The sequence below is a fragment of the Manihot esculenta genome, chromosome 18, assembly GCF_001659605.2.
Source record: "Manihot esculenta cultivar AM560-2 chromosome 18, M.esculenta_v8, whole genome shotgun sequence".
Taxonomy (NCBI): Eukaryota; Viridiplantae; Streptophyta; class Magnoliopsida; order Malpighiales; family Euphorbiaceae; genus Manihot; species Manihot esculenta.
The window spans coordinates 4,712,907-4,738,404 of NC_035178.2; the positions used below are offsets into that span (position 1 = coordinate 4,712,907).

A 25,498-nucleotide genomic window follows, 5' to 3' on the forward strand; every position below is an offset into this window, starting at 1 on the left:
GTTTGTTTTCTGAGTTGCAGGGTGGAGTTGAGACTTATTGTGATCAGCCATCTTTGGGGTGAAAAAAAAAAAAAAGGAAAAAGCGTATTTGTTATTATTTAAAAAACTGAAAGAAGGATTTTTTTTTTCCTAAAAAGCACGACTTTAAAAAAATACTTTTCTTTATTTTTAAAAAACCAATAAAATCAAGGAATATTTTTTTCAATTTTTTTATTTTTATTGATTAAGAAAAATACTAAAGACTTAAAACTTCAAGACCTTATCAGAAAAGCATAATTTTTTTTTAAAAAAAAGCAAGATTTTTCATTTCTAAATTAAAACAAGAAAGAATTTTCATTTCTAAGCATAAATTTTTTTAGAACCAGAAAGAAATTTCATTTCTAAATGAACTAATGGATTAAAAGAAATCTCTGAATATTTTTTTTTTTCAAAAAATTCCCTTCTAACTGAAAAAAAAAAAATTATAAATGCATAAAATCCATAAAGAATTTCTTACTTTAATTTACCCCTCCTAAACGAGGTGTGAAGAGTGAATTAAGGGATGTAATAAGCAACTTTCTAACAATCAAACATACGTTGGCAGTTTTAAGAAAATAACAATAATAAAGTTCTTATCCTTGCCTATAAGTCAAAATTTACTCGAACAATAAGACATTCCATAACCTTAAGGGTTCACCTAAGAAGAGGAAACTCCATAACCTTAAAAGAACTATATAAAAAGAAAAGCACTGATTTTTAAGTGAAAAATCCACTGAAGCTATGATCGCTTGAGAAGCAGAAATCCGACAAAGATAGACAGAATAAGGAAGAAAAATGCACCCAACATTTTGAAATTTATTGATTTGATATTTCCAGTGCTACTAAGCGCACCACTTGTGTCAATCCTTCTGCTCTTCTCTACAGAAAAGCTAGATGCAGAATGACCTGGGACTCCAACATTCCAAAAAGATTTAGCAACCATTGGAGGAGCTTCTACTTCTGGTTGGAGAATAGTTGAAGCATCAGCGAGAGCTTCCATGGACATCAACTCAACACAATGATCTTTTAGGACCTAAAAATCATGAAAACTACAAATACTCAAAAAACTGAGGTAAAATAAGACTCATAAATTAAATGCAGTGGATCAGATGTGCATAAAATAAAATTAGCGTTTCTGCTCAACAAGCCTAAAGTACAAACCTCAGGCGTCTCAGATGGTTGCAAATAGTCACATATAAATGTACCAGCTAACCAAGGAATAAATAACCTTCGGGGAAACGCAAGACTGCATGTCTTCCTGTCAAATCAATTTTGCAGCAGAAATATGATGAGTAAGAGAGCATAAGAACATCAACTTACTAAGTTGCAGTTCATGAAATGAAAGATGAAACCTATTAGTTGTGACAAACAAACAAGCTGAAGATCCATTCATATTACCAAGAACATAAAGTGCTATTTATCTATAGTTATATTAATTAATAAATGTCCTAATCATTTAATCTTCCTCGTATAGTGTAAAAGAATACATTATAAGAAAAGAAAGACATACAATAGTTCGCAATTCACATGCAAAACGTATAAAAATAACTAGTCCACAATAAGTATCTCGATGATGTTCACTTTCTACACCAAAAACACCACAGAAACTACATTTGACAAACCTCAACAAGCACAAGATAAGTCTAGAAACAGGTTTTTCAGACGGTTGGATTGCTTCCCTATCATCTTCACCTATTGGGCCTGGATCTTCATCTGCTTCATCACAGATGATGTCCAGTCTGCTTTGTAGACTCCTGATAATATCATCCTGAACAAGGGGGGAAAAGGAGCATATGTTATTAATGCAAAAAATGTTCAAATCTCACGTATCTACTTCCAGTTTACAATCTCCTTTCTTCTTCAACATTAAGTTCAACTATATAACTTTAAAGTTTAAAACTTTTAATGCATATTCCTTAATGCCATCCTAATTCAAGAATATGTTGGCAGCATCAGCCAATTGCTCCCTGGTTAACTGTACTAATTACTAAAACTTGAAACAGTTTTCAAACTTCATCAAATCAATGCTACGTAGTTTCACCAAGATCAATGAATCTAAAGGGGATATTGTGTGCCAATCGTAATTTGATTAAAAATGAGATGCACCTCATAAACATGAACTAACGTGTGTAAAAATGTTGGGAAAAATGTCAAGAATACATATTTATAACGAAATTATAACAACATGCTACAGCTCTCGTACTACAAGTTTCAGAATGCAGTTGATAAAGACAAAGCCCAAGTGAATCTTGCATAGAGATTTAGGGTGCAGAGACAACAGTTCTGTATAAGCATCTGCCCAAATACTTGAAGCAGATGTAAAGAAATTATTTGATTCTACTACAGAAATACAGCCACAATTACAATATAATGAATACCTTTATATCAGCAATAGCCTGTGAAACTGGTTCTTTAGGGTTCAAGTATGCAAAAGAGCACACTGACCCACTGAAGATGAGAACACCGACGGCATCCTTTTGGCTGCATGCTTTATAGAATAAAGAAAAATGTTTGAAACAGTGATTGAAGACCAATAAAAACACCACTAACTAATCATGTCAAATACACACCTTCAGCCTGAGTATTCTTCATGAATGGTAGAAGCAATTCAACTTCATGCAAACCCTCATTACTACAAGGTTCTTCATTAACAACCTAAAACCATATAGAAAAAAGGAATAACTCTTCAAGGAAGCTGTAATACCAGAAATGCTAAATAAGCTTCTATTCCGAAAAGGTCTAAGTCAAAGTATATAAAAATTTGTTCACTTAGGCAAACAAAATGAGCTGTAATCTAGTTTAACATAATATAAAGAGTATTGGAATATACAAATGTCTGCTCTACTGACATCAATATATCACTAATTCTTTGTGAAGCACAAGATGCAGCTATATAGGTAAGGTATCAACCTCATCCAAGTCACAATGTACTACAAGTCATATTGTAGTTTTTCATTTTTGAAGGAAAAAACTACAATGAGATGCTCTGCATGCGTGATCTACTTCATGAATGAAGAATGCTTATCTAGTTTCTACAGTCTCATGACTCTCATTCCAAGAATCATGAATGACAACTATGATACAGCATCCAGTAAATTTATAATTATAAGAAGTTTAAATAGAAATCAAGAAAAAGTTAGTTTGCAGCAAAGTATTTTGGTGAGAAATGTTGTGCAATATATTTGGTAGTTTATATTAGAAGCAAACATTTGCAAGTGTGTAAGAATTGTTACAAGTAACATTAACATGTGACTACCTAAACTTTTTAAGCATAGATACATAGTATCGAGATGTATATAATTTATGCAAAACATAAAAGACGAAAAGAAAATGCAACATTGACAATACCAGATTGCTTCTTACCAGATTCCCGTCAATTAAAGCAATTGCATTTCTTAACTCTTTTGCATGAACTGAGATTCCATGACGCAGAATCGCACTCAACGTTGAGGACTTTGATGTATTTTCTTGACATATGGGCAAGCTGGAAAGATACAAGTTCAAATTTAGAGCTAGATACATGAAAGAACCAAAAACATTGGAGAGAAATTGCAATATACAGACTGATTTTTGCAACAGAGAAATTGCAACTCGACCTCTGATATGAGATGCTCATCAGTCATGTTATAGATCATTTTTTCAGCCTCAAAATATTTGAAGCACCTAAAAATTAAGTCTTTTCCCCTCCATGAGAATAAATCATTTTTCTGCCTCAAAGCCAATGATCCCTTCGATATACAAAAACAATTTATATACCAGAAACTGAAGTTTGGTAGAGTCTGGTACTGGTAATGAGCATAAATTGTCAAGAAAGAGTGAGAGAGATAAACTATTGCTTAATTTAATATTCCACACTGATCAATGGATTTACCTGAGTTTGAAGTTATATGTGCACTTAAACGTCTGAAGCAAACTTAAGACCCTTCCCATTTTGAAATCGCAAGGCCGTATGCTGCTTGACGTAATATTTGAAGAGAGAATACAGTTTCGACATGTCCACCTATACAAGTTTAAAAGGCTGGTCAGGTCATCAACAACAAGCATAGCTATTTTACTAAATGACTCATTAATTAGGATTCTAAAGCATATAAACGGATGTCACAATCAAGATTATAAATTCTCATCGATTTGGAAATGTAAAAATACCTCCTTGGACTATAAGATATATGAATAAGCAGCCTTTTATCATAATCAGTCTCCTGGATGGGTGCAGCTTCCGCAACTCCCTTTACTGTCTGCAAAAGCTATCCCGTTAATGGTAACGTATCAGCTCAGAATGAATACAATCTAACAGAGAAAATATCTCTACAACAAAATCCCTAATCACTAAACTTCAAATTGGCAATGGAAAAAAAAAACGACCTGGCAAAGCGTAATAGTCGAATTCTTGAAAGAGGAATCACTAATCCATACATAAATGCCAACCACATTCATGCCACCCACTAGCATTCGCGAAACCTGAAAATAAACCCAATAATTGGATAGAGAAATACGACGAGAAGAAAATGAAATTAACAGATAAATGGGGAAATAAAGGAATAGACTTGGCGGGCATGCTCGGCGACCCAATCTCTATCGATAGCCAAGGTGGAAGAATCGGCGGGCTGTGATTTGGATTTGGATCCCTTTTTCTTGTCATCTTTGAAAGTGGCGGCGGTAGTGGTCTCGATAAGCGAACAAGCTGGCTCACCGGCATCATTGGGAGGGGTAGGGACCAAATCATAGACGAAGCCCCGGTCCAACGAAGAGCTGAGCTTGCCTATAACCAGACCCACCTAAGCAATAAACAAGGGACAATTCAAGTTTATTGATGATTATATTCACGCGTGGATGTGCATAAACTGAGATGAGAAAGATACCTGAGAGGTGAGACCAGATTGGCTGAGGCGATCTTCGGCTAAATTGAGTTGGGTTTCATCTCCCACCACCGCTTTCACCATTACTGTTGTTTTGTTATCGAGTCGCTGCTCCAACGAGCTAATTGATCTAGGAAGTCTTACCCCTGTTTTTTGGCGCGTGTTTGCGAAAAGTTATGATCTCCTTCTCGCTCGTTGTTTGAAGCAACTTAACCGAAAATAAAGGCCTTTTATTGGGTTGGGTCGTAGCCCAGCCACACACCACCTCTACAGCCCCCTCAGCGCAACCACCGCAGCCTCCGCACTGTGTGCTCTTTACTATATCTCCTCCACCGAAATCAACGTTGCCTCAGGCCCAGTGCCACATTCTCCGTTGGATGCGCTATTCTCAGCAACTTCAATACCTTTCCCAGCTATTGCATGCACATCATCACCCAGCTAAAGTCGCATCCTTTACTTGAGATCTCTTCTTGTACATTTTCCCCCTTCTCACACCTTCCCTTTTGTACTTCATGATTCCACCAAGTAAAATAAGCATCTGAAGGGAAAAAAATAGATATTAAAATCAGCAAGAGTAGAAATCTTAAGATGGAAATGCATTAATATGGTTTTTCCAGAAAGATTCCATGTCTGGACTTGTCAGAATTTCATCCAAGCATGTATGGTTAAGGTGGGTTGAAATAGATCCTCATTTCCTGGAAGCTTGAGCTCAAAGAAGTGACCCATGTTGTCGAATTATTCTGAATCTGAAACCACCGGCCATAATTTGGCAGAGACCATCCTGTTCCATCAAAATCTGCGAGTAGATGAGTTTCTCTAGATGTGGTCATTCCAAAAATTCCTGATAATAAGTGAAATATTGGTGAATCCAGGCCATCTCATATGCAGAATTCCATACATGAAGTAAAGCGAAGTATACTGAGAAAAAATTAAACAAATGACACACTAGTACTTCTATCTTGGAAATGGATCAAGAAGGACCGATCTTCAAATTGAGACAAGCTATGCTGTTCATCAATAGATTTATGCATGGATGTCAATAAAGAATTGCCAAGAAGCTAGGAGAAAGGAAAAATATTCGCTGTGAATTACATTACAGTTTGAATTTCATGCATCTGAATTGAATTCACCTGTTGATGAGCAACAAGGTACAGAATGACCGGCGCTTGGACTGGACGAGGGAACGATAGTATGATCCCTAGATTAATAGGCTGGGATATGATCCCTCGATTAATTGGCTGTGAACCCACAGTTCCAGAATTTGGCCTCAATTCAAACCACTTCTCGACTTAGAGTGGAGAACATGGTTTCGTATGTTCTTCTAAAGATATTGAAGCTGTCCCCAAAAACTCCAAAAGGCGTTTCCAGATGCAGAGGAGAAGATTATGTCACAAGTTGACCGACCAGGTTCCTCCTATGGGCTCACATTGGAAAATTGGCAACTTGTTTCTCCTCTGCCTCGGACTAGATATTTATTCTTCTCTTGCCATAGAAAAACACATCTGGGTGATTCTCACTGAATGTTAAAAAGAGGTCTTTTTTTGTGCCTGCAAGGTAAGCCTGTGACACCCACACTTTCAAACAGAACCTTAAAGAAATCAGTGTCTATACTGCGCAAGTCTTAAGATGTAACAACTGATGGTGGCAAGATCATCTCACACAACCACCTGCAATTGGCATCTTTTGTTTAAGGACCGTATTTGATATTAGAAACAAAGCTCAAGAAAGCAATGTAGAAAAGTTCTTTCAGACTACCTCCACAAACATTTTCTTGGAATCATCCACCTTCTTCCTCAAAGCGTTTAACTGAAATTGGAAAATTTGCGAACAAATACTATTGAACATGTTAAAAGTCCTATCTAGAAAAAAATTGCAGAACTTGGTTAGTTTATTTCCCTATAAATATCACCGCTCTAAAGCCAGGGCCATCATAGAGTTGGCAATGCCTGTCGATCTCTACAAGGAACCGTAGCTGCTGTGTAGCTGCAGCTACCAAGTCTAGTCTTTCCTTATTGCAATCTCCTGTGCTTCAGGCCACTCCAATTCCTGCTCCTTTTCCATCCTTGATTCTTTACTCCTGTGCTACAATTCAAAGCAGAAAAAGAAACACCAAGATTTGTAGCTTCCCACCATGTTCTTGTCCATAGTGTTGGTGGATATTTATAAGCTCAAACTCCAAACTGTGCACTCAAAATTACACTCCACCATGGATACCATGTCGCGGTAAACCCTACAACGCCCCTTTCCCTTGAATGAACCAGGAACTACAGAAGAATAAACGAACACGTGTAGCGTTCTGTTCCCAATTCCTGACGGCTTTTGGTTCACGTCCCAGACGCCTTCCCTCACATTAGGAGCACGCAAGTTATAATCCAGTTCTTCTAGTTTTGTGTTTGATTCTGAATCACGACACAGACCATCGGGGATGTAGCTCAGATGGTAGAGCGCTCGCTTAGCATGCGAGAGGTACGGGGATCGATACCCCGCATCTCCATTTTTTTCTGCCAATTAGCAGAGTCTGTCAACAACAACGGAAAAAACAGGCGAAAGTCCACACGACAACAGTGTAAAATGCGGGAGACACATCGATCCACGAAAATCGAAAATGCAATGCGGCAGTCAGCGCCCAAGTACAAGTTGAAGCAGCAGCAGCCACAAAAGTTAAAACACAGAGGTACATTTGTCTACAAAACCCATCTCAAATTTATCTCAACAAAACCAATCTTTCAGATCCCAGCCATAGCGTAAGCCACCTAAAAATTGTCCACATATTACAGTGCGTGTCCCCACCATCCCACAGACAAGAAATTACGTCATCAGTTTTCATTTGAAACCTCCTAGACAAAGACGCTTTTGAGACACGCCCCAGCCCCATCTGCTTTTTCCTACTAATAATCCAGTAATTGCTGACCTAACATTTCACGATCCTGTTTCTATTTATATTCCAAAATTCCAAAAAGCGAAAAGCTTCTTATTCTTCTTCTTCTGCCCTTATACTTTGTTGAAAAATCTACTCTTCTTTATTCTCTCTGTGAGAGAGAAAGTACTGAAATGGTGAGATTTGGTTGAGAAGGAACCAAACAAGATTTTTAATTAGTTGTTACTCAAGAAGAAGAAGAAGAAAGCAAAAGATGGTGGTAAGGAAAGTAGGCAAGTACGAGATAGGGAGGACAATCGGTGAAGGAACCTTCGCCAAAGTAAAGTTCGCGCAGAACACCGAGACTGGTGAGAGTGTGGCCATGAAAGTGCTCGATCGCAGCACCATCATCAAACACAAGATGGTCGACCAAGTAATTTTTCCTTAATTTTTGTTTCTTCCAACTATATGATATTTTCTGTTAATTAATTATCACTAATTTCAGGAAGTTCTTTAGAAGAACCGCAAATTGGCCGGCTTTTTTTTTCCCCTTTTACTGTTTGTAAATTTTTGTATTCAAATGGAAGATTTTAGCTTGGAAATTGTATAGTTGTGGTATATGCTCTTCGATCTATTTTGGCAACTTTTTCTGGTATCTCTTCCATAATTTGAGCAAATTCAGGGCTTTTCAACTAAATAAAATAAGTTCATCTGTTATGATTTCAAAATTGTGGTTATTATGCAACTTTCCCCATTTTCGATGCTTTCTTATAGCGCCTCTCTTTGTTGCAGATCAAGAGGGAGATATCTATAATGAAACTTGTCAGACATCCTTATGTAGTGCGATTGCATGAGGCATGGTTTTTTATTTATTTATTTTTTCTAATTTCTTAGAATATTAAGTGTTGGTTTATATTTATTATGTGGTGTTGGCTACTCATTTCTATAATTGAATTGTATTGTTTTGGTTTAGGTTTTAGCGAGCCGCACTAAGATTTATATAATCTTGGAGTTCATTACAGGTGGTGAATTGTTTGATAAAATAGTGAGTAGTTCGATTCAAATCTACACGTTTAGATGGGCCAGTTTTTTAGTCGTTGGATGATTTTTCTCTACTAATGTTAATAAGGTTTCATGTTTACTATATTAATGCAGGTGCATCACGGACGTCTTAGCGAGGCTGAAGCTAGGAGATACTTTCAACAGCTTATTGATGGGGTGGATTATTGCCACAGTAAAGGAGTCTACCATAGAGACTTGAAGGTTTTGCTTGAGAGATATCTGAAAAGCTATTGCTTAGTTTCTATTACTCTGAAACCTGAAGCCTTTTTCATTTAATGTGCAGCCTGAAAATCTTCTACTTGATTCACAAGGAAATTTAAAAATTTCAGATTTTGGTCTTAGCGCATTGCCTGAACAGGTAATAAACTAGGCAAAAGCTGTTGCTGTATTCAATTTGACATCATTGTAGTTAAGAAAATAACAAGGCATGGGTATTTGATGATACTTTTGTATAGGGAGTTAGCTTGCTGCGGACAACATGTGGAACTCCTAACTATGTAGCACCTGAGGTAACTCTGAGGGTGCTTTGTCTTTTGTGTTTAATGCAACACCATTTTCAGGAATACTTCTCTAAGTTTTCATTGTCTCATCCAGGTACTCAGTCACAAGGGTTATAATGGTGCTGTGGCAGATGTCTGGTCCTGTGGGGTCATCCTTTATGTTTTAATGGCAGGATATCTTCCGTTTGATGAACTTGATCTCACCACGTTATATGGCAAGGCATGAACATATGTCACATGTACAGCTATGATATTTTTGTTGGGCTACCATATTTATTACTTTCCTTCATTAGGTGCATTTCCAAGCAGATGCTGCTATTACTTGTGTTTATTCCCTATCTCTCTCTGTTCAATTGAGTTGTCTCAGTAGTTCAAACTTGAGACCTGCTTGAGCTGTCCCTTCAAGGACATTCCTCTTGCTTTCTAGTTTATGCATACTGCTGGTTATCAATAAGCTATCCATATAAGAGTTCATTTTACTAAACTTTTTTTTACTTGTCTTCTGCAGATCGAGAATGCAGACTTTTCATGCCCTTCATGGTTTCCAGTGGGAGCAAAATCTTTGATTCATAGAATTCTGGATCCAAAACCTGAAACTGTAAGTATTCACTGTGCTACAAGGCATTGTTCTTATCAGTGGATTTTATTGAAATGAAAGAAAATTTGAATATAAAATAATATAGATGCAGAAGACTCCTTAGGATCACTTTTTCAACACCCAACCAAACTGGATTCTCTCTCTCACTGTGAAGTTTGAACTCACTTTTATGTAGTTGCTAAATTGGACTATGGTAATTTTTGCATGATTTCATAGTTAGGAATCATATATGTATATGGTGTGTACTTGATGTCATAATCTAGATTATTGTGCTTCAATTTGGCAACTTTACCTTTTTGTGCTGCTTGTAATCCCCTCAAAAGTGTTCTGGTAAATATAATGGCTTTAACTGGTTAATTTGGTTTCGGTTGTTTCTGATAAGCTCTCTCTATCTCTTCATGCAGCGTATAACCATTGAGCAGATAAGGAATGACGAGTGGTTTAATAAGGGCTATGTTCCTGCAAGGCTTATTGAGTATGAAGATGTGAACCTGGATGATGTGGATGCAGCTTTTAATGATCCAGAGGTTGATTCACTGCTTCCGTTTGTCTAAAACAAGTTTTTTTCAAACTTAAAATGATTTTAATAATGCTTTTGGTGTTTACTGCTGATTTGGGTGTTTGATTAGTTTATTATATTTTAACAAGAATAATTTACAGCTAGCAGTAACTGAAGCCTCCTATTGTGGGTATTGCTTCTGCTCTTCATCCACATATTGGCAGGATAACAGCCAATACTCCTTGATCCTTTTGCTGAACATCATTTGTCTTGAATGGTTGTATATTAGGAAGATAATTCAGCTACCAACATTTAAATAACTTCTTTCTTTTGCTTTATTCTGAAAGGTTCCTGTTGTCCTTAAGATAATGATACTACATTTCCATTATAATAAACTATTTGAACATTTAGACAGATATATGGTTTTTTAGGTGTTTTCAACTGGAGATACTTTCATAACAATTTTTTGTTCACGTGAGCTCTCAGTATTGCTTTCACCGTACACTCATCTTCTGATTACGTACGTGGATTTCCTAAAGCTCACATATATTGGACATTCCTTTGTTCTTGGCAAAGATACCGATTGACTTGTTTTAGGCTAATGCAAGTTGTAACTACTACTATGTTTATGCGTGTTATTGCTTTTGATTTATACCTGTGGTGTCCCTTCTAACTGAAATTGATGGTTTCCAAATGAGATACCTTTGTATAATATTGTGCCATCTCCTAGTAGGATTGTTAATAAGAATTTTTACTGTAGGAACAAAAGACTGATGAACAGTGTGGAAATGAGGATACAGGTCCATTGATTCTCAATGCATTTGACATGATCATTCTATCTCAAGGCTTGAACCTTGCAACACTATTTGACCGTGGAAAGGTACAAAGCATCGATATTATATTTTACTCTCTATTTCCTCTGTTGAAGAGTTTCTGATTCTCATCATGACCTTAAGTATGAGGGGATATACTAGAATAGCTATTTTTTTGGTGCTCTTTCAAAGCCCTATAAGGCCTAACATGGCTTGGTCCAATGGCTAAAGGCGCATAACTCACCTGGTAGACCTAGGTTCGAGTCTCCACTCCCTTGATCCCCTACTCCAGATAAATTTAAAAAAAAAAGCACTATAAGGATTTCCAAACATGTTTGGATTTGACTTGTCCTCCAATGAATCATGTTCTCATATATTCTTAATATATGTTGTTCCAGTATTCAATTTGAGATGTCTGAATTTCTCATTGTTTGCAACAGGACTCTATGAAGTATCAAACGCGCTTTATCTCACGGAAGCCAGCAAGGGTTGTGTTATCAAGTATGGAAGTTGTTGCACAGTCAATGGGTTTTAAGACACACATTCGTAATTACAAGGTAGACAACTTGGAATTTGCCATAATAAAGTTATTGTTTCAGTAGTGCTTTCTTGTTTCTTTTTTAGTATTAATTGATTTGTATACTAGTATCTTTTTTATTTTATTATTCTATGCTATTATCATACACTTATCACTTGTTTACATATTACAAATACTGACTGTAGTAAACTTACCTAGTGTATGTTGCGTTCAATCTAAGAAGTGATTATTTGTTCATTTTGCAGATGAGGGTGGAAGGCCTTTCGGCTAATAAGACTGCGCATTTCTCAGTTATTCTAGAAGTAGGTTTTCAGGCCTTACTCTGCTCTGGACTTCCATCTACTCGTACTTTTAAGTCTAATGTAAAGCGTTTGAACTTTTCTGTTGTTTGGCTGAAGGTGTTTGAAGTTGCTCCAACATTTTTAATGGTAGACATCCAGAAAGCAGCTGGAGATGCTTCCGATTACCTCAAGGTCAGTTGTGTAAATCATCTTTCATTTGCATGTCAGATGTGTTTTTAGGGTTAACCTCGTAATGGACATATTGAAAGCCGTGTATGTGCATGTGTTTTTTTTTTTTACCTCTTTTTGCGGGGGTGGGGGAACCTATTTTTGATGCTAATTGGAGGGGGATCTACTTGTCATTCTCACAGTTTTACAAGAGCTTTTGTAGCAATCTTGATGATATCATCTGGAAACCACCTACTGAATCAAGCAAATCTAAGATTACCAAGTCAAAGAGCAGAAGACGTTGAGTTGTTTCATGTGACATCATCATTCTGCTCAGGGCACATGTATTTAAGTGCAGACATGAGATTTCCTCCTTGCACAAGTACCATTCTCAGGTTTTGTTGCAGCTACAGCTTTACATAGATATGCCTTCAGTATTTTTTAACATCTCCTAAACTCTCCTCGTCACCGAGGGAGAAGGAGAGAAAAGGTAAAGGTAAAATGAGAGAGAAAATATTTATCTATAATACTTGTGTGTAATGTTTGTAATTCTTTACCGATCGAGCTTGTTTAATCACCTATCGTCGGTAATAGTCATGGGAATGTGATTTGCCAGTTTTCAATGAGAATAGAACTTTGTACTTTACGGTTGATCCAAGGATTGTAGGTTTTCAAGTCAATTATCATAAATTCTTGAGCTTAACCTCGCCCCTTGATCTAAAATTCTACATTTTTTCTCGAGGATGGTCCAGCTGATTTCCTCACTTTGGACAAGCTAGATACCTCTTGGTGTAAGAAATTAGTCCCAGCTGTTTTTGTTTGAACAATAAACAACAAAAGAGCAATGTGAATAATAACTAATTATCCTCTCTCTCAAAAATGTTTCCCCATTATTATAAATATTGCTATTACATTAAGTGACAAGGAGCTTGATCTCAAATAATTTCCACAATTTATGGGAATGAAATAAAAGAAAGAGAAAGGAAAGAAGAAAGAAGACGGTCTATTTATCTGAGATACATTTCTATTGACCATACAGTGATGAATTTTCGCAACTTTTGCCAAATGTATGAAGAAATGTTAATCATGATTAATCCAACAAAACCATACCAAGATATTAAAGAAGAGCACCAAAATCTGCACATGAACACTGTCCATCAACAAATCTATGAAGCCGCCGGCTATCTCGAATGATGATTTCCCTACTACACAGCAATGAGATTACCTTGATAAAATCATGACAATTCTTGCACATGGAAACGCTCTTGGTAACCCGTATTGGTGCATCCTTTTGGGTATTCAAAAACCCAAATGCAATGGCCAATCTCTCACTGTGGTATTCAGCAGATGAGAATGTAGTGGTTTCCTCTTCTTCCTCATCATCATGAATAGCCTCCATCCGTTGCAGTGGCTGGTATCCATGACCTTTTGCTTTATCGAGCAATTCCTCCAACAATGCATACACCTCTGCATTCTGAGGATGCAACTTGTGACTGGTCTTAAACGAATGAACCTTGTCCTTTATGCTAATCCAGCTCCAGTCCTTCAATTTTCCTAGTTTCTCCTCTTTCATCAATTTTCTCATCTTGGAAACATCTTGCCATTTCTCTGCGGAGATATACATATTCAACAACAGGACACAAGTCTCGGTATCTTTTGGCTTGAGTTTGAGCAACTGCTCAGCAGCTTTAAATGCTAGTTCTTGCTTTCCATGATATCTGCATCCAGCAATCAACAGCGACCATACAAACTCGCTAGGGTCAAAATCCATTTTCTTGACGATATCGAAAGCTTCTTCTAGCCGACCCAATCTCACAAACATGGCAATCAGGCATCCATAATGGTCCATCACAGGCTTAATTCTGTATTCCTTTTGCATCATCTCGAAGTATCGAAGCGCTTCATCAACCATTCCAGCATGGCTACAAGCGGCAAGAACACCCACGAAAGTAATCTGGTTTGGTCTAAATCCTGCTAACCTCATATCCTCAAAAAGTTGCAGTGCTTGCTGATACTGACCATGCTGTGCAAAACTATTGATCATTGTAGTCCATGATATCATAGTTCTTGTAGGCATCTCCACAAAGGCTTTACTGGCTCTCTGAATGCTTCCACACTTACTATACATATTAACAAGTGCAGTTCCCACAACAACATCTGACAAAAACCCAGATTTAATGGTCTGAGCATGAAGTTGTTCCCCCTGTTCCAAGGCTGACAATCTACTACATACAGTCAAGATACTTGACAAGGTGAATAAATCAGGCTTCAGGCCTGTGCGATTCAATTTCAGAAAAATGCTTAGTGCCTCAGTTCCGCTTTGGTATGCAGAAAAATCATCATTTGCAAGATCCATTGCTTGTGCATGGCCTGCAATCATTGCATTCCATGTGACCAAATTAGTAGATTCCATATTATTGAACAAATACTGTGCCTCGCTCATACATCCGCATTTAAGGTACAAATACATGACAGAATTTGTTACGCGTAGGTTGGATTGATAGCCAAGTTTAACGCTCAATGAATGAACCTGTCGCCCTGCATCTAAAGCCAGCATCACACAGCACAAGCTCAAAACAGTAGTTAACGTGAATTCATTGGGCTCAATCTCCTCGAGAAGCATCTTATTGAAAAATCCTAATCCCATTGCTGCTTCACCATTTTCACCACAAGCCGAAATAACTGCAGTCCAGGAAATTACATTCTTTTCTCCAATACCTTGAAAAACATTGACAGCAGATTCCAAGCTGCCAAATTTCGAGTATAAGCTGCAAAGAGCATTTCCTATACTCGGGTCATAATCAATCTTGTACTTAATAATATAGGCATGCAACTGTTTCCCCAATTTGACAGAATTAAAGGATGTACAAGCATTTAAAGCAATTCCTAGAGTGAAATTCGAGGGGAAAGCCCCAGATTCCAGCATATCTTGAAAAACTAAAATGGCTACATCTGGTTGTGAATTTTGAACATAACCCGTCATAAGGCTCGTCCAAGCAACGACATTTCTTCTAGGCAAATTGTCAAAAACTTTTTGGGCACTTCCCATGTCTCCACTTTTAGCATAAACATTTACAAGAAATGTCATCAAGAAAAGCTCTTCAGAGATTCCTGTCTTTATCATATGGGCATGAATAATCTGCGTTTCTGAGACTGAATCCTTGTCTATGCATCTTTGTAACAGGGGAACATAATAAGAGGGCTTAATCTTTGTTTCCTCTTTTATCAAAGAAAGAGCTTCATGGAATTCCAGAGGCTTAATAGGTTCCAGACTTCCATCTAAATGGGTGTTTACTCGACTTCTGTCATATGAAATGCTCGGTCTCTGAGATACCATATGTAGCTTAATGTAAGAAAACAGACATAGAAACGTCAATAGCTAAATCCAAAATGATTAAAGCTACTTCTTATTCTTTTAATTTGCTGTCTTGTAGTTAGCATTTCCAAAAATTCATTTCTAGAACACTATAAAAATAATTTTCATAGCTCGATTTTGCCTATTACGCTGTATATCATCAAATAAAACCAGTCCCACTTCGAGGAAAGTCTAAACAAAACTGACATAAGATTTTAAAGCTGATCCATTCCATAGATTACTTTCATGACAGAGAGAAACACCTTTGCATAAATAACCCCCGTAAGAGAGAAAGAGAGAGAGAGAGAGAGAGAGAGAGAGTACCTTTTCGGTAGCAGGAGAAGACGAGGGAAGCTTTTTGAGTTCAGGTTCAAGCTTGAGAGTGCCACTAAGAGCAACGGAAGGCAAAGAAGCCATGGAAATGGAAAAGCGGATTAGTCTGGGCCTTTGGAGGTGGTCAGTATGGCTGCCTTTCTTCCTATATGTAACAAGCTAGGATTGGATAGAATTGTGGACGGAAGTGATGCGCCAAAATCATCAAATCTTTTTGGAATTTAATAATTTCTACCCAGTACCCAAGTTTTTAGCCCTTGTGTAACTGTCCATTGTCTAAGGCTTGAAACGCCCAACCGTAATGAAACGCAAATGTTGCAGTCCCCAGTTTACTTGAGGTCAGGATTACATGAATTTTTCTCATTTTATGAAGCCTAGCATTAAGTGAACAAAAATAAATCTAATTAAATTTTTATAATTTTTTAATGATTAAATAAGACTGTTTTTAATAATAAAATATTATTATTTATAATTTAAAAGGTCACTATGTTTTTAAAAAATATATAGATATAATAAATAATTATTAAAATAACAAAAATAAAATTTTATTATATAAAAAATATTTTTATTATAAAAAATAATATTTTATTATTAAAATAAATATTAATATATTAAAGAAGGGCTTATTTCCCTCTTAAATAATAATATAAAGACTTAATTAATTTAAAATTAAATTTATTTAGCATTTAAATAAAATTACAAAAATTTAATTCAACTTAAGTAATGCCCACGTTATATTTCCAATCATGTTATTGGCTTTCAAGGTCACTTCTATTTATTGCATATCATACACCATACAATAAATCAATGGAGGGTATTTTATAATTTACTCTTTTTTTCTTTTTTAAATCTTTGTTTTTATTTTTTTTATTTTTAATGAGAAATAGTTTAATTTTGAAAGATATATTTAGTAATATTTTTTTATTTATTAAATTTATTATTACTCAACTAAAAGTAGAACAAATTAAAATTAAAATAATAATATTACTCTCTTTATTTTATAATTTTTATATATTTTATTTTTTATATATATTAAGATAATTTTTTATTAACTTGAATACTTAATTAAAAAAATAATAATTAATGAGAAGATATTTTAGAAACAGAATAAAATTAAATATAATTATAATAGTTTATCTATATTTATTATAATATAAAAAAATGTAGGTAATAATTGTTGGATAATAAAAAAAAGGAAAAAAATAAAAATTATTGAACGAGTGAGTTAAAAAGCGAAATGAGTGTAGTAAGTTATGATTGCTTTCAATCCAATAACAAAAATAGAACGCTTATTTTATTAATACTAGTATGTTTTTCATTAGAAATAGAATGAAGGATTAAATTGTAATCTTTACCCTTTTTCATAATAATTCTTATCGTATTTCAGAAAAAACTAACTCGTAAATTATTCAAGAATACATATGGTAGAACTGTATTGCAAATTTAACGGAATTTGCAATAATCCTATCGTGGAGTTTTGAACAACGCAATTTTGGCCCGCATCATTCAATCTCATCTTTAGAGCGAGATGGAAAATATTTCTTTTCAAATCTCGCATGCTCGGTTCAATCCATCTGTGGGCTGGATGAAACAGTATTATTGGTTACGATGAGTTTTGTGTCAAAAATTAGTCTCAACTTGCCATTAGTGAACAATATGTGCAATAGATGAGAAAAGCTTCCCAGAAAACCAATCAAATTCTTCAATAACTGATATGAAATGTGTTTGAATATTGAAAATGTTCACACTTGCCCTTGGCACAACTTTTAAATTTACTAAATCTCTCATTTGTCACTTATTTTTTATTAATGTTTCTTAAACCATTGGTGAAAATCTAATAATTTAATCAGGAATTTGTATAGACGAACCCTGAAAAGCTCCTCATGTTTGAATCTTAATCCTGGAGTATACTCATGTTCACCCACTGACAATCTGACATTAAAGGCAAGCTTGGTAGTTTCACCGACAAACGTATCTGCATATAGAATACAAGAAAATGATGATTAAGGAACATTTCATTGCATATAAACTGCTAGAATGTAATGTTGATATCAGGGATATGTCATATCATATTATGTTATGTGATTCCACCCCAGAGACGTATTAATATACACGTCAGAAGTGCTGCAGGTTCACACCGTCTCTCCTTCCTACCCCTATTTCATAAATATTTTTTCTCTCATCCCTCTCCCATAAATATATAATTTTTTAACACCAATTTCATAAAAACCCCAAATTCCTGCAAACAAGTAACAATTCAATGACATGTTGTCGAAATGGCCACGGCAAAAGAAATACCTCTCAAATCACACCAATACCGTTGGTCTTCTTAGTCCTTGTATTTCATTGTTTCCTTCTCAAAACCGATCGTTGGGAATTGTTTTGCATATTCCTCAACATCATGACGTAGCTGTGCAATCTCAGATTGAATACTTGTATCAGACTTCATAGTTGCTACAAAATCCTTCAACTTTGTTCCTGAACACAGTAACAGAATGTAAGTCATCAGTCCAATTGTTGGTAGCCGCACTGTGAACAACATGATATAACCGGAACATGTAAAATAACAAACTAAAAATTGAGAGTGAATAGAGAAGGACCTTTAGTATCTGCCTTGATCTTCAATGACAACTTCACAGCTGCATCAAAGAACTTGGCTACTTCCACAAAATCTTCCTCAACGAACCCCCTAGATGTGAGAGCCGGTGTGCCTGAAGCACCAGAAGAGAAGGTAGTTATGAGAAAATTGAAAACCTAACCAACAATCTGTAGGTGAGAGATCAGCAAAGAAGGCCTTACCCATGCGAATCCCACCAGGCACCATGGCGGATACATCTCCAGGAACGGTGTTTTTATTAGCTGCAATATGGACGGATTCCAAAACCTTTTCAACTCTTGATCCATCGATACCCTGTTGAACAAAATGTCCAAAATGATTGAGCCCCATTGCATGCTAAATATCACAGCCATTGATTAGTGTTGGAAATCTTCATTATGAAATCCCAGCATAATGCAATCATATGTGCCACAGAGTTGAAAATAATGCAAAATTCATATGAAAAACGAAGATAAAAAAGTTTCTTGCTTAACTCAAGTGCCAGCTGAAAGCTTGCTTAGGAGTTTTCGTGTATCAAGTAATAAGCTCCAGTGATGACATAATTTTATAACATTTCCAATCACTACCATAATAAAAACTTTCAAACTAAATGTAGAAACTTATTCAAGTGGACTTTATCAAACATGAGAATATGCAAGCACAGTTTTAAGACAAGTTCACTCCAGAATGCTTATAAGCTAAATCAGTTAAACTGGAGAAAGCTTATTTCCTTGTACCTTGTTTCTCAGATTTACCAAAACCAAATGGTTTTCTGTTCCACCAGAAACCAGTTCATAGCCCTTCTCTAATAAGCTCTGCAAAAAGAATGGAATTGGAGCATGACTATTACTGTCATACCACTCAGAAAGATAAAGAGATGCAGCATAAATTGGCTTGGAAGTAGTTCATATTTCTCTAGTACACTTGCATCAGCACAATGTAAACAGATCATTCAGGATACCTGAGCAAATTTTGAGCAGTTACTGAGAACTTGCGCTTGATAGGCTTTGTACTCAGGAGTCATGACCTGAAAGAGCCAATATTCAGCAAAAATCATGACCTTATGCAAAATGATTCTAAGAAATTGAAGCCTTAACATTAAACACCAAAACCTCACTACATTGGCATTATTAAAACATCAAATTGCAGGGACCTGTATGGGAGCCCACCTGCTTTAGAGCTACTGCTAAACCAGATATTGTGTGATTATGTGGACCACCTTGAAGTCCAGGAAATACTGCCTGATTGATTTTATCCTCATAATCATATTTCACCTGTTTAGGTCAGGAAGAAACAATCATTAAATAACTTAGTCTAATGGTTTATCTCAGTGCTTCTATGTTCAGTAACCAGGAACGACAAAGTGGTTGCAGACAAGTGATTAACACATCTACTTTAACCAAACAGTGTACTTTCTTTTTCCTCTTTCATTCATCCATTTTCTCTTTTAATTTGAGATTTGAACTCACTTCTTGCCCTTGTTTGTTAATCTCTTTTACCCCCTTCCTGAAGAAAATCATGGCTCCACGTGGACCGCGAAGTGACTTGTGTGTTGTGGTTGTCACGATATCTGCATATTCAAAAGGAGATGGGATAACACCTGCAGCAACCAACCCGCTAATGTGTGCCATATCAGCCAGCAAAATTGCCTTTTGCTTGTCACAAACCTGTTGAAACCATCAGAATTAACGATTTCATGATGTTTGAGCATTAAATACTTGATAATCATAAAAGATATATGACCACATTATTGCAATTTTTGTCTTTCAAAACAAAAGAGTTCACCTTCCGGATGCGTGCATAGTCATAGAGGCGTGCATAAGCACTTGCACCAGCAACTATAAGTTTTGGTCTAAAGAGTGTGGCACTTTTCTCCATCTGCAAATGTTTTTCACTTCTAACAATCAAACCTATGCAGAAAAAACTTCATAGTTCCATAAAAACCATGTGAGAAGAGTTTAAAGAATGCAACACAATTTTCACCAAAATTAAAAACCCAATCTGTCCATGTACTTTCAAGCTTATTCAATCACTGCAAGTACTTAGAACAGAATTAGCATACCCCAATTCTCAACCCTTGGAAGGACAGATGTCCTAGCATAAACAGTAACCAAATACTTCATATTCTAGATTTACTCTTTTGAATAAGTGATGCATGGAGATTTAAGTAATATGCTTAAAAGAATTTGCATAAAACTGAAACTAATTCACTGTTTCCAACATCAACTGCAGAATAGAGACCAAGATATTACCGAATTACATATAACCACCAATTCTTCTACGTTCTTTGAGTGGCTTCACTTAGTGCACTGCAATAGTAAGTAAAACATATACAATTTCTACACATACTATTTTGAGAATTAACTTTACTATAATTTGGCAAGCATGTCATCAATCTTTAGTAATGCCAATGGAATTCTAGAGTGCATGCAAAAGTATCATAAAGACAGAAATGGCAGATACCTGTTCATAGTCAATATAGCCTGTACTTTCATTCAATCTGTAAGGCATTGTCTCGAAAAATATGGACACAGCAGATATCTTCTTTGTGTCAGTCTGCGAAATTGCAACAAATCATAATTCTTAGTGTTAGTCCATACAAACTATCTGCAGCAATAAAAAACACAACAGATTAAAATTCAGAAATTTGCATAAATTCAGAATTTTCCAAATCAGTTCCTTCATTAATAGCAATACATGGAAAAGGAAATGAAAAAAAGAAAGGAAGAAGGGGAAAAAAGAAGTCATCAGAGGGTGAAAATTTTTGTAGATATCAAATAACAAGAAAAGAGAAGATTGAAGGAGTTCAATATCATATACACAAATCCACAAAATTGAGTTATAAGGACCTGATAACCATGTGAAAGATGTCCACCATGAGGAAGATCGAGTGCCATGATTCTCTCATGAGGTTTCAACAATGCAGTGTATACTTGAAAGTTAGAAGGGGATCCAGATAGTGACTGCACGTTCACTGCAATAAATAAGATAATGTGATGCCTCACAAAGCTTCGCTTCAACGAGAAAGTCTCTTTGTACGACAAATGAAATATATACATCAAAATAATGATATAGCATATTTATCAGGTTCTCATCCAGCACAATGAATCCATTATGCAATAAGATAAAATAAAAATATTTATATAAGCACACACTTATAACAAAAGGGAACAGGTCTCTTAGACTCGTAAACAACTTCAATCAGAAGTAAATTCAATGAGATTTCCAATAGCCCTACCCTGTGGAGGACAAATAAAATAGATCTCCCTGCATGATGGATTTGAGAAGCACCCTAAAATCCTCATTTATGCTAATAAATTATGTACTTCCAGAGAAAATTAATAGAACATCAATATATGCATAAGATGATTCATTTACCTCCCCATTTCTCAGGATCCAATTGAAAAGCTTCTAATGCACGCTTCTGACATAAAGTCTCAGCCATGTCAATGTACCTATTAAATAGAATTTGAAAGTTACATCTCACACAATTTCCTTTTTAACTGGAAATCAAGGTAGATGCAGTAACAAATGCTACACGATGTGCCAATTATGTCATTCTTAAATCATCAATTGTAAATAAACGTAACAGACAAAGGCAAGGTTGCTTCAAGATTCACATACTCATTTCCTCCATAATATCTAGCTCCAGGATAACCTTCACTGTATTTGTTTGTCATAACAGAACCAACTGCTTGCATCACTGAAGCTGATGTGAAATTCTCCGACGGTATAAGCTCAAGTCCCTAAACATTCAGCCCAAAATTCACCTTATTACAGTAACATCCAACGCAAAGGGGAAAAAGAGAGGGGAAAAAAAAGCACACGCATATATATTACTCAAGTATAGAATTCAGAATAGAGCTAAAGAACTTTATGGAGTAAAACTATAAACCTTCCACTGCCTTGCTTTCTCAAGTTCGATGATGTCGGCAATTTCGGGATCAATTTCCTGGAGTGGAGCATTCAATTGCTTGATCCACTGAAACCAATTTGTTAAGAATGTGAATTAGGAAAATAATTAAAACAGAGAGAGATCTGCTACGGATCTCAAGAGAAATAGAGTGTGTTTGTAGAAAAAAAAAAAAGGAAAAAAAAAAAACTAAGTGGCTTACAGTAGCACGAGCATTCTCTTTGTCAGGAACTGCTGGATTAGGCAAAGACGACTGCCAAAATCAGATATTGAGAGAAGTGAGCATCTAAGCTATGGCGCAAAAGAAATCTATTAAGAACAAGGAAAAGAACAAAAGGTTTCAGAGAAAGAGAGAGATGGAGCAAGTAAAAAAACAGACCATGTGGTAGAGGGAACCGCCATTGGAACAAGGTTTGATTGGCTTCTTGATGGAGGAAGAGAGTCTGCGAAGAGCCATTGCCATTGCCTAACTGCGTCTCTTGCTTTGCTCTGCGCTGCGGTGCTCTCGATTTTTTAATTTTGCATCGGGGTTCTTGGTTGGTGTGATAGCTAGTGGGTTGGTGGCGATGGCGCAAGCGAGCAACTAGTTGGATTTGTTCGGAAGATGAAAAGAACGATAAAAGGACAAAAATGCGAGTCCTGTGCTGCAAATCTAAAAACTTCGGGGTTGGTAAGAGGTCTTCGTGGCGGTTATTGGTAGTCATCCCTGCAACGACCTCGTTTTTCCGGGACGCCTGATTTGTTTTTGGAAAACTGTACCTTTGTTCAATGCTAAATAACCTTAATTCAACTATGTTTTTCCTTTTTTATCAAATAAACTCTTAAAGTTTACTTTTAAAATCATATAATTTCTGATTTAATATAATTTCAATAGTAAAATACATTTTTATAATTTAAAAAATTTGGTAATTCAATTAATATAAAAATTTTAAAAATATATAGAAATTATAAATATTTTTAAAATTATAAAAATAAAATTTTATTATTAAAAATATTTTTTTATTAATTCATGACTCATTTGAATTAATGGCTAAAAAATTTAAATTTGATTTATTTAACTCTCAAGTAAAAATTTTAATTAAATTTATTTTTATTTTTAGATGTGTATCCAAATTAATTTACATTTATATTCAAAATTAATAGTAATTTATAATATAATTTCTAAAAAATTTTAGTTAATAAACATATAGTTTTTTATTTTAAATGTTACATTATAAGTGAATATATTTTATATTTATTATATATAATAAATTTCTATTTTAAATAAATTTCTATTATATAAAATATTATATATAAATTTTATATACTGTATTATTTTATTAAATATTTTTACTTACCACTACTGTAAATTATTTACAGAAACTCAATTTCATATAAATAATATTAAATAAAAGAAAATTTTCTATACTTCACTTTATAAGGTTTTGTTTCATTTTATTTTATATTTTAAATTTTTATTAATATAATATGTATATAAAAGAAGGAAAGAAGGATAAATAATAAAATTGATAAAAAATTATAGTATTCAAATAAAAATATTTATTTTATATAATATTTTATTAGTTAAAAAAATTCAATGACTATATTTAATATATTGTTAAATTCTCAAAATTCAATTTAATCATCTGTTTATAATTTTAATAAATTGAAAATTTTTATTTTTATTATCCGACATTTGTAATTTTAGATATAAATAAAAATTGATAAGAATATTTGAATTATTTTGTAATAATATTTTTTTAAAGAAATGATCATTAACTTTCTAAAATAAATTAAATCTTTTAAATGATTAATCTTTATTGATGTATTTTACTAGGGAAAATTACTTTTTAGTTCCTGAGGTATAGCGTAATTAACGGATTCGTCCCTCTATTTTTAGAATCCAACACTTTCATCCCTGAGGTTTAATTCCGTCAAAATTCAAGGTTCCTCCGTCAAAAATTTATGTTAAGTCAATGATTTTCACCTGGTCAAAGGAAAGAGAATAAATATAATCCCAAAAATACCCTTATCAATAATAAAATGAAAAAAATACTATTTAGTCCCTATAATATAGAAAAACTAGCTACTTAATCCCTCAATTTTGAAAAATATATTAAAATGTTCCTAACATTTTAAAAAGTCTATTAGTTAGTTCCTCTATTAATTTTATCACTAAATATTTTACTATTTAGTCCCTATAGTTTAGAAAAAAAAATTAATTAGTCCCTCAAATTATTAAAAAATTTACTAATTAGTCACTCCATATCATGGAAATTTTAGCGGCCCAGAGCCTGAAGTCCGACCCTCCCGTGATCCATCCCATTGGCCTCACAACCCCCCGGGCAGGATTTGTCCCAAGACCTCACGAGGCCAATGGGATTTAGCCTAATATTCCCCACATAGGAATATCAGGTCGCCTCCCCCACCACTCGAACCCAAGACCTCTCCAAACAAGAGCCCGGCGTTACGAGGGTGAGTACCAATAACCCAAGACCTCTCCAAACAAGAGCCCGGCGTTACGAGGGTGAGTACCAATAACCCAAGACCTCTCCAAACAAGAGCCCGGCGTTACGAGGGTGAGTACCAATTAACGACTAAAATTAACGGGATGGATCACGGGAGGGTCGGACTTCAGGCTCTGGGCCGTGTGGGCTGGGGAGATGGGAGAGGGACCCCGTATATCATGGAAATTTTAGATTTTTTTTTTATAACAATTAATGACTAAAATTAACGGAAAGACTAACTAGTAAATTTTTTAAAATATCAGAGACATTTTAATGAATTTTTAAAATGGCGAGCAGTGATCGATGACGAACAGTATCACAAAAAATATTTATATTGAGTTTTAACTTTTTATTTTTAATAATTTAAATTTTATATATTTTGATTTTTATTATTTTTGCTGAATTTGAATCTTAAATTTATTAAAATTTTTATTTGTTTATGGAGATTGAGTTTGAGATTTTCTTCCTTGAATTTTGACAAAATTAAACTTTAGGGACTAAAATGTTGAATTCAAAAAAATAGAGGGACAAATATGTTAATTATGTAATATTTTAGGGACAAAAATATATTTTTTCCTTCAATTCTTTGAGAGAGAGACCTATAAATTTGTAGAAATTAAATTTCA

General features: G+C 34.9%; 4 protein-coding genes and 1 non-coding gene across 10 annotated transcripts; 2 read left to right on the forward strand and 3 right to left on the reverse strand.

Moving 5' to 3' along the window:
• Positions 1 to 538: 538 nt before the first annotated feature.
• On the reverse strand, positions 539 to 7,608 carry LOC110606867 (protein odr-4 homolog). Of its 5 annotated transcripts, none has more exons than XM_043953356.1 (13): positions 6,630 to 7,608; positions 6,005 to 6,541; positions 4,878 to 5,412; positions 4,563 to 4,793; positions 4,381 to 4,476; positions 4,165 to 4,262; positions 3,890 to 4,018; positions 3,382 to 3,502; positions 2,589 to 2,673; positions 2,397 to 2,506; positions 1,641 to 1,786; positions 1,180 to 1,276; positions 539 to 1,051 (listed from the first exon to the last, which is right to left on the reverse strand). In XM_043953356.1, the coding sequence occupies exons 3-13, from the start codon at positions 4,956 to 4,958 to the stop codon at positions 758 to 760; spliced, it is 1,488 nt and encodes a 495-aa protein (XP_043809291.1). In that variant the 5' UTR covers positions 4,959 to 5,412; positions 6,005 to 6,541; positions 6,630 to 7,608; the 3' UTR covers positions 539 to 757. The 5 variants fall into 5 exon arrangements, with proteins under 5 accessions (XP_043809291.1, XP_043809289.1, XP_043809292.1 ...); XM_043953354.1 differs by having other exon boundaries at positions 4,878 to 5,655; XM_043953357.1 differs by having other exon boundaries at positions 4,165 to 4,253; positions 4,878 to 5,670.
• Positions 7,296 to 7,368, forward strand: TRNAA-AGC. The gene has a single exon. It is a non-coding gene; the product is annotated as a tRNA-Ala (tRNA).
• A 176-nt stretch (positions 7,609 to 7,784) lies between the features above and the next one.
• LOC110606416 (CBL-interacting serine/threonine-protein kinase 8) lies at positions 7,785 to 12,835 on the forward strand. Its single transcript, XM_021745215.2, has 14 exons — positions 7,785 to 8,164; positions 8,524 to 8,586; positions 8,705 to 8,776; positions 8,887 to 8,994; positions 9,077 to 9,151; positions 9,249 to 9,302; positions 9,388 to 9,513; positions 9,802 to 9,891; positions 10,296 to 10,418; positions 11,151 to 11,270; positions 11,643 to 11,759; positions 11,986 to 12,042; positions 12,139 to 12,213; positions 12,393 to 12,835. Exons 1-14 carry the CDS (start codon positions 8,006 to 8,008, stop codon positions 12,492 to 12,494), a joined length of 1,341 nt encoding a protein of 446 aa, XP_021600907.1. The 5' UTR covers positions 7,785 to 8,005; the 3' UTR covers positions 12,495 to 12,835.
• Positions 12,836 to 13,174: 339 nt separating this feature from the next.
• Positions 13,175 to 16,164, reverse strand: LOC110606414 (putative pentatricopeptide repeat-containing protein At5g52630). 2 transcript variants are annotated; one of them, XM_043953351.1, is made up of 2 exons: positions 15,869 to 16,164; positions 13,175 to 15,532 (listed from the first exon to the last, which is right to left on the reverse strand). In XM_043953351.1, exons 1-2 carry the CDS (start codon positions 15,959 to 15,961, stop codon positions 13,307 to 13,309), a joined length of 2,319 nt encoding a protein of 772 aa, XP_043809286.1. In that variant the 5' UTR covers positions 15,962 to 16,164; the 3' UTR covers positions 13,175 to 13,306. The 2 variants fall into 2 exon arrangements, with proteins under 2 accessions (XP_043809286.1, XP_043809287.1); XM_043953352.1 differs by having other exon boundaries at positions 13,175 to 15,514; positions 15,869 to 16,161.
• A 1,391-nt stretch (positions 16,165 to 17,555) lies between these two features.
• On the reverse strand, positions 17,556 to 23,053 carry LOC110606415 (serine hydroxymethyltransferase, mitochondrial). The gene is made up of 16 exons (XM_043953566.1): positions 22,766 to 23,053; positions 22,589 to 22,639; positions 22,369 to 22,455; positions 22,098 to 22,219; positions 21,852 to 21,928; positions 21,323 to 21,447; positions 20,937 to 21,029; positions 20,259 to 20,351; positions 19,943 to 20,140; positions 19,643 to 19,747; positions 19,435 to 19,500; positions 19,211 to 19,288; positions 18,677 to 18,788; positions 18,478 to 18,588; positions 18,176 to 18,355; positions 17,556 to 17,852 (listed from the first exon to the last, which is right to left on the reverse strand). The coding sequence occupies exons 1-15, from the start codon at positions 22,847 to 22,849 to the stop codon at positions 18,207 to 18,209; spliced, it is 1,551 nt and encodes a 516-aa protein (XP_043809501.1). The 5' UTR covers positions 22,850 to 23,053; the 3' UTR covers positions 17,556 to 17,852; positions 18,176 to 18,206.
• Between the last annotated feature and the right edge of the window lie 2,445 nt (positions 23,054 to 25,498).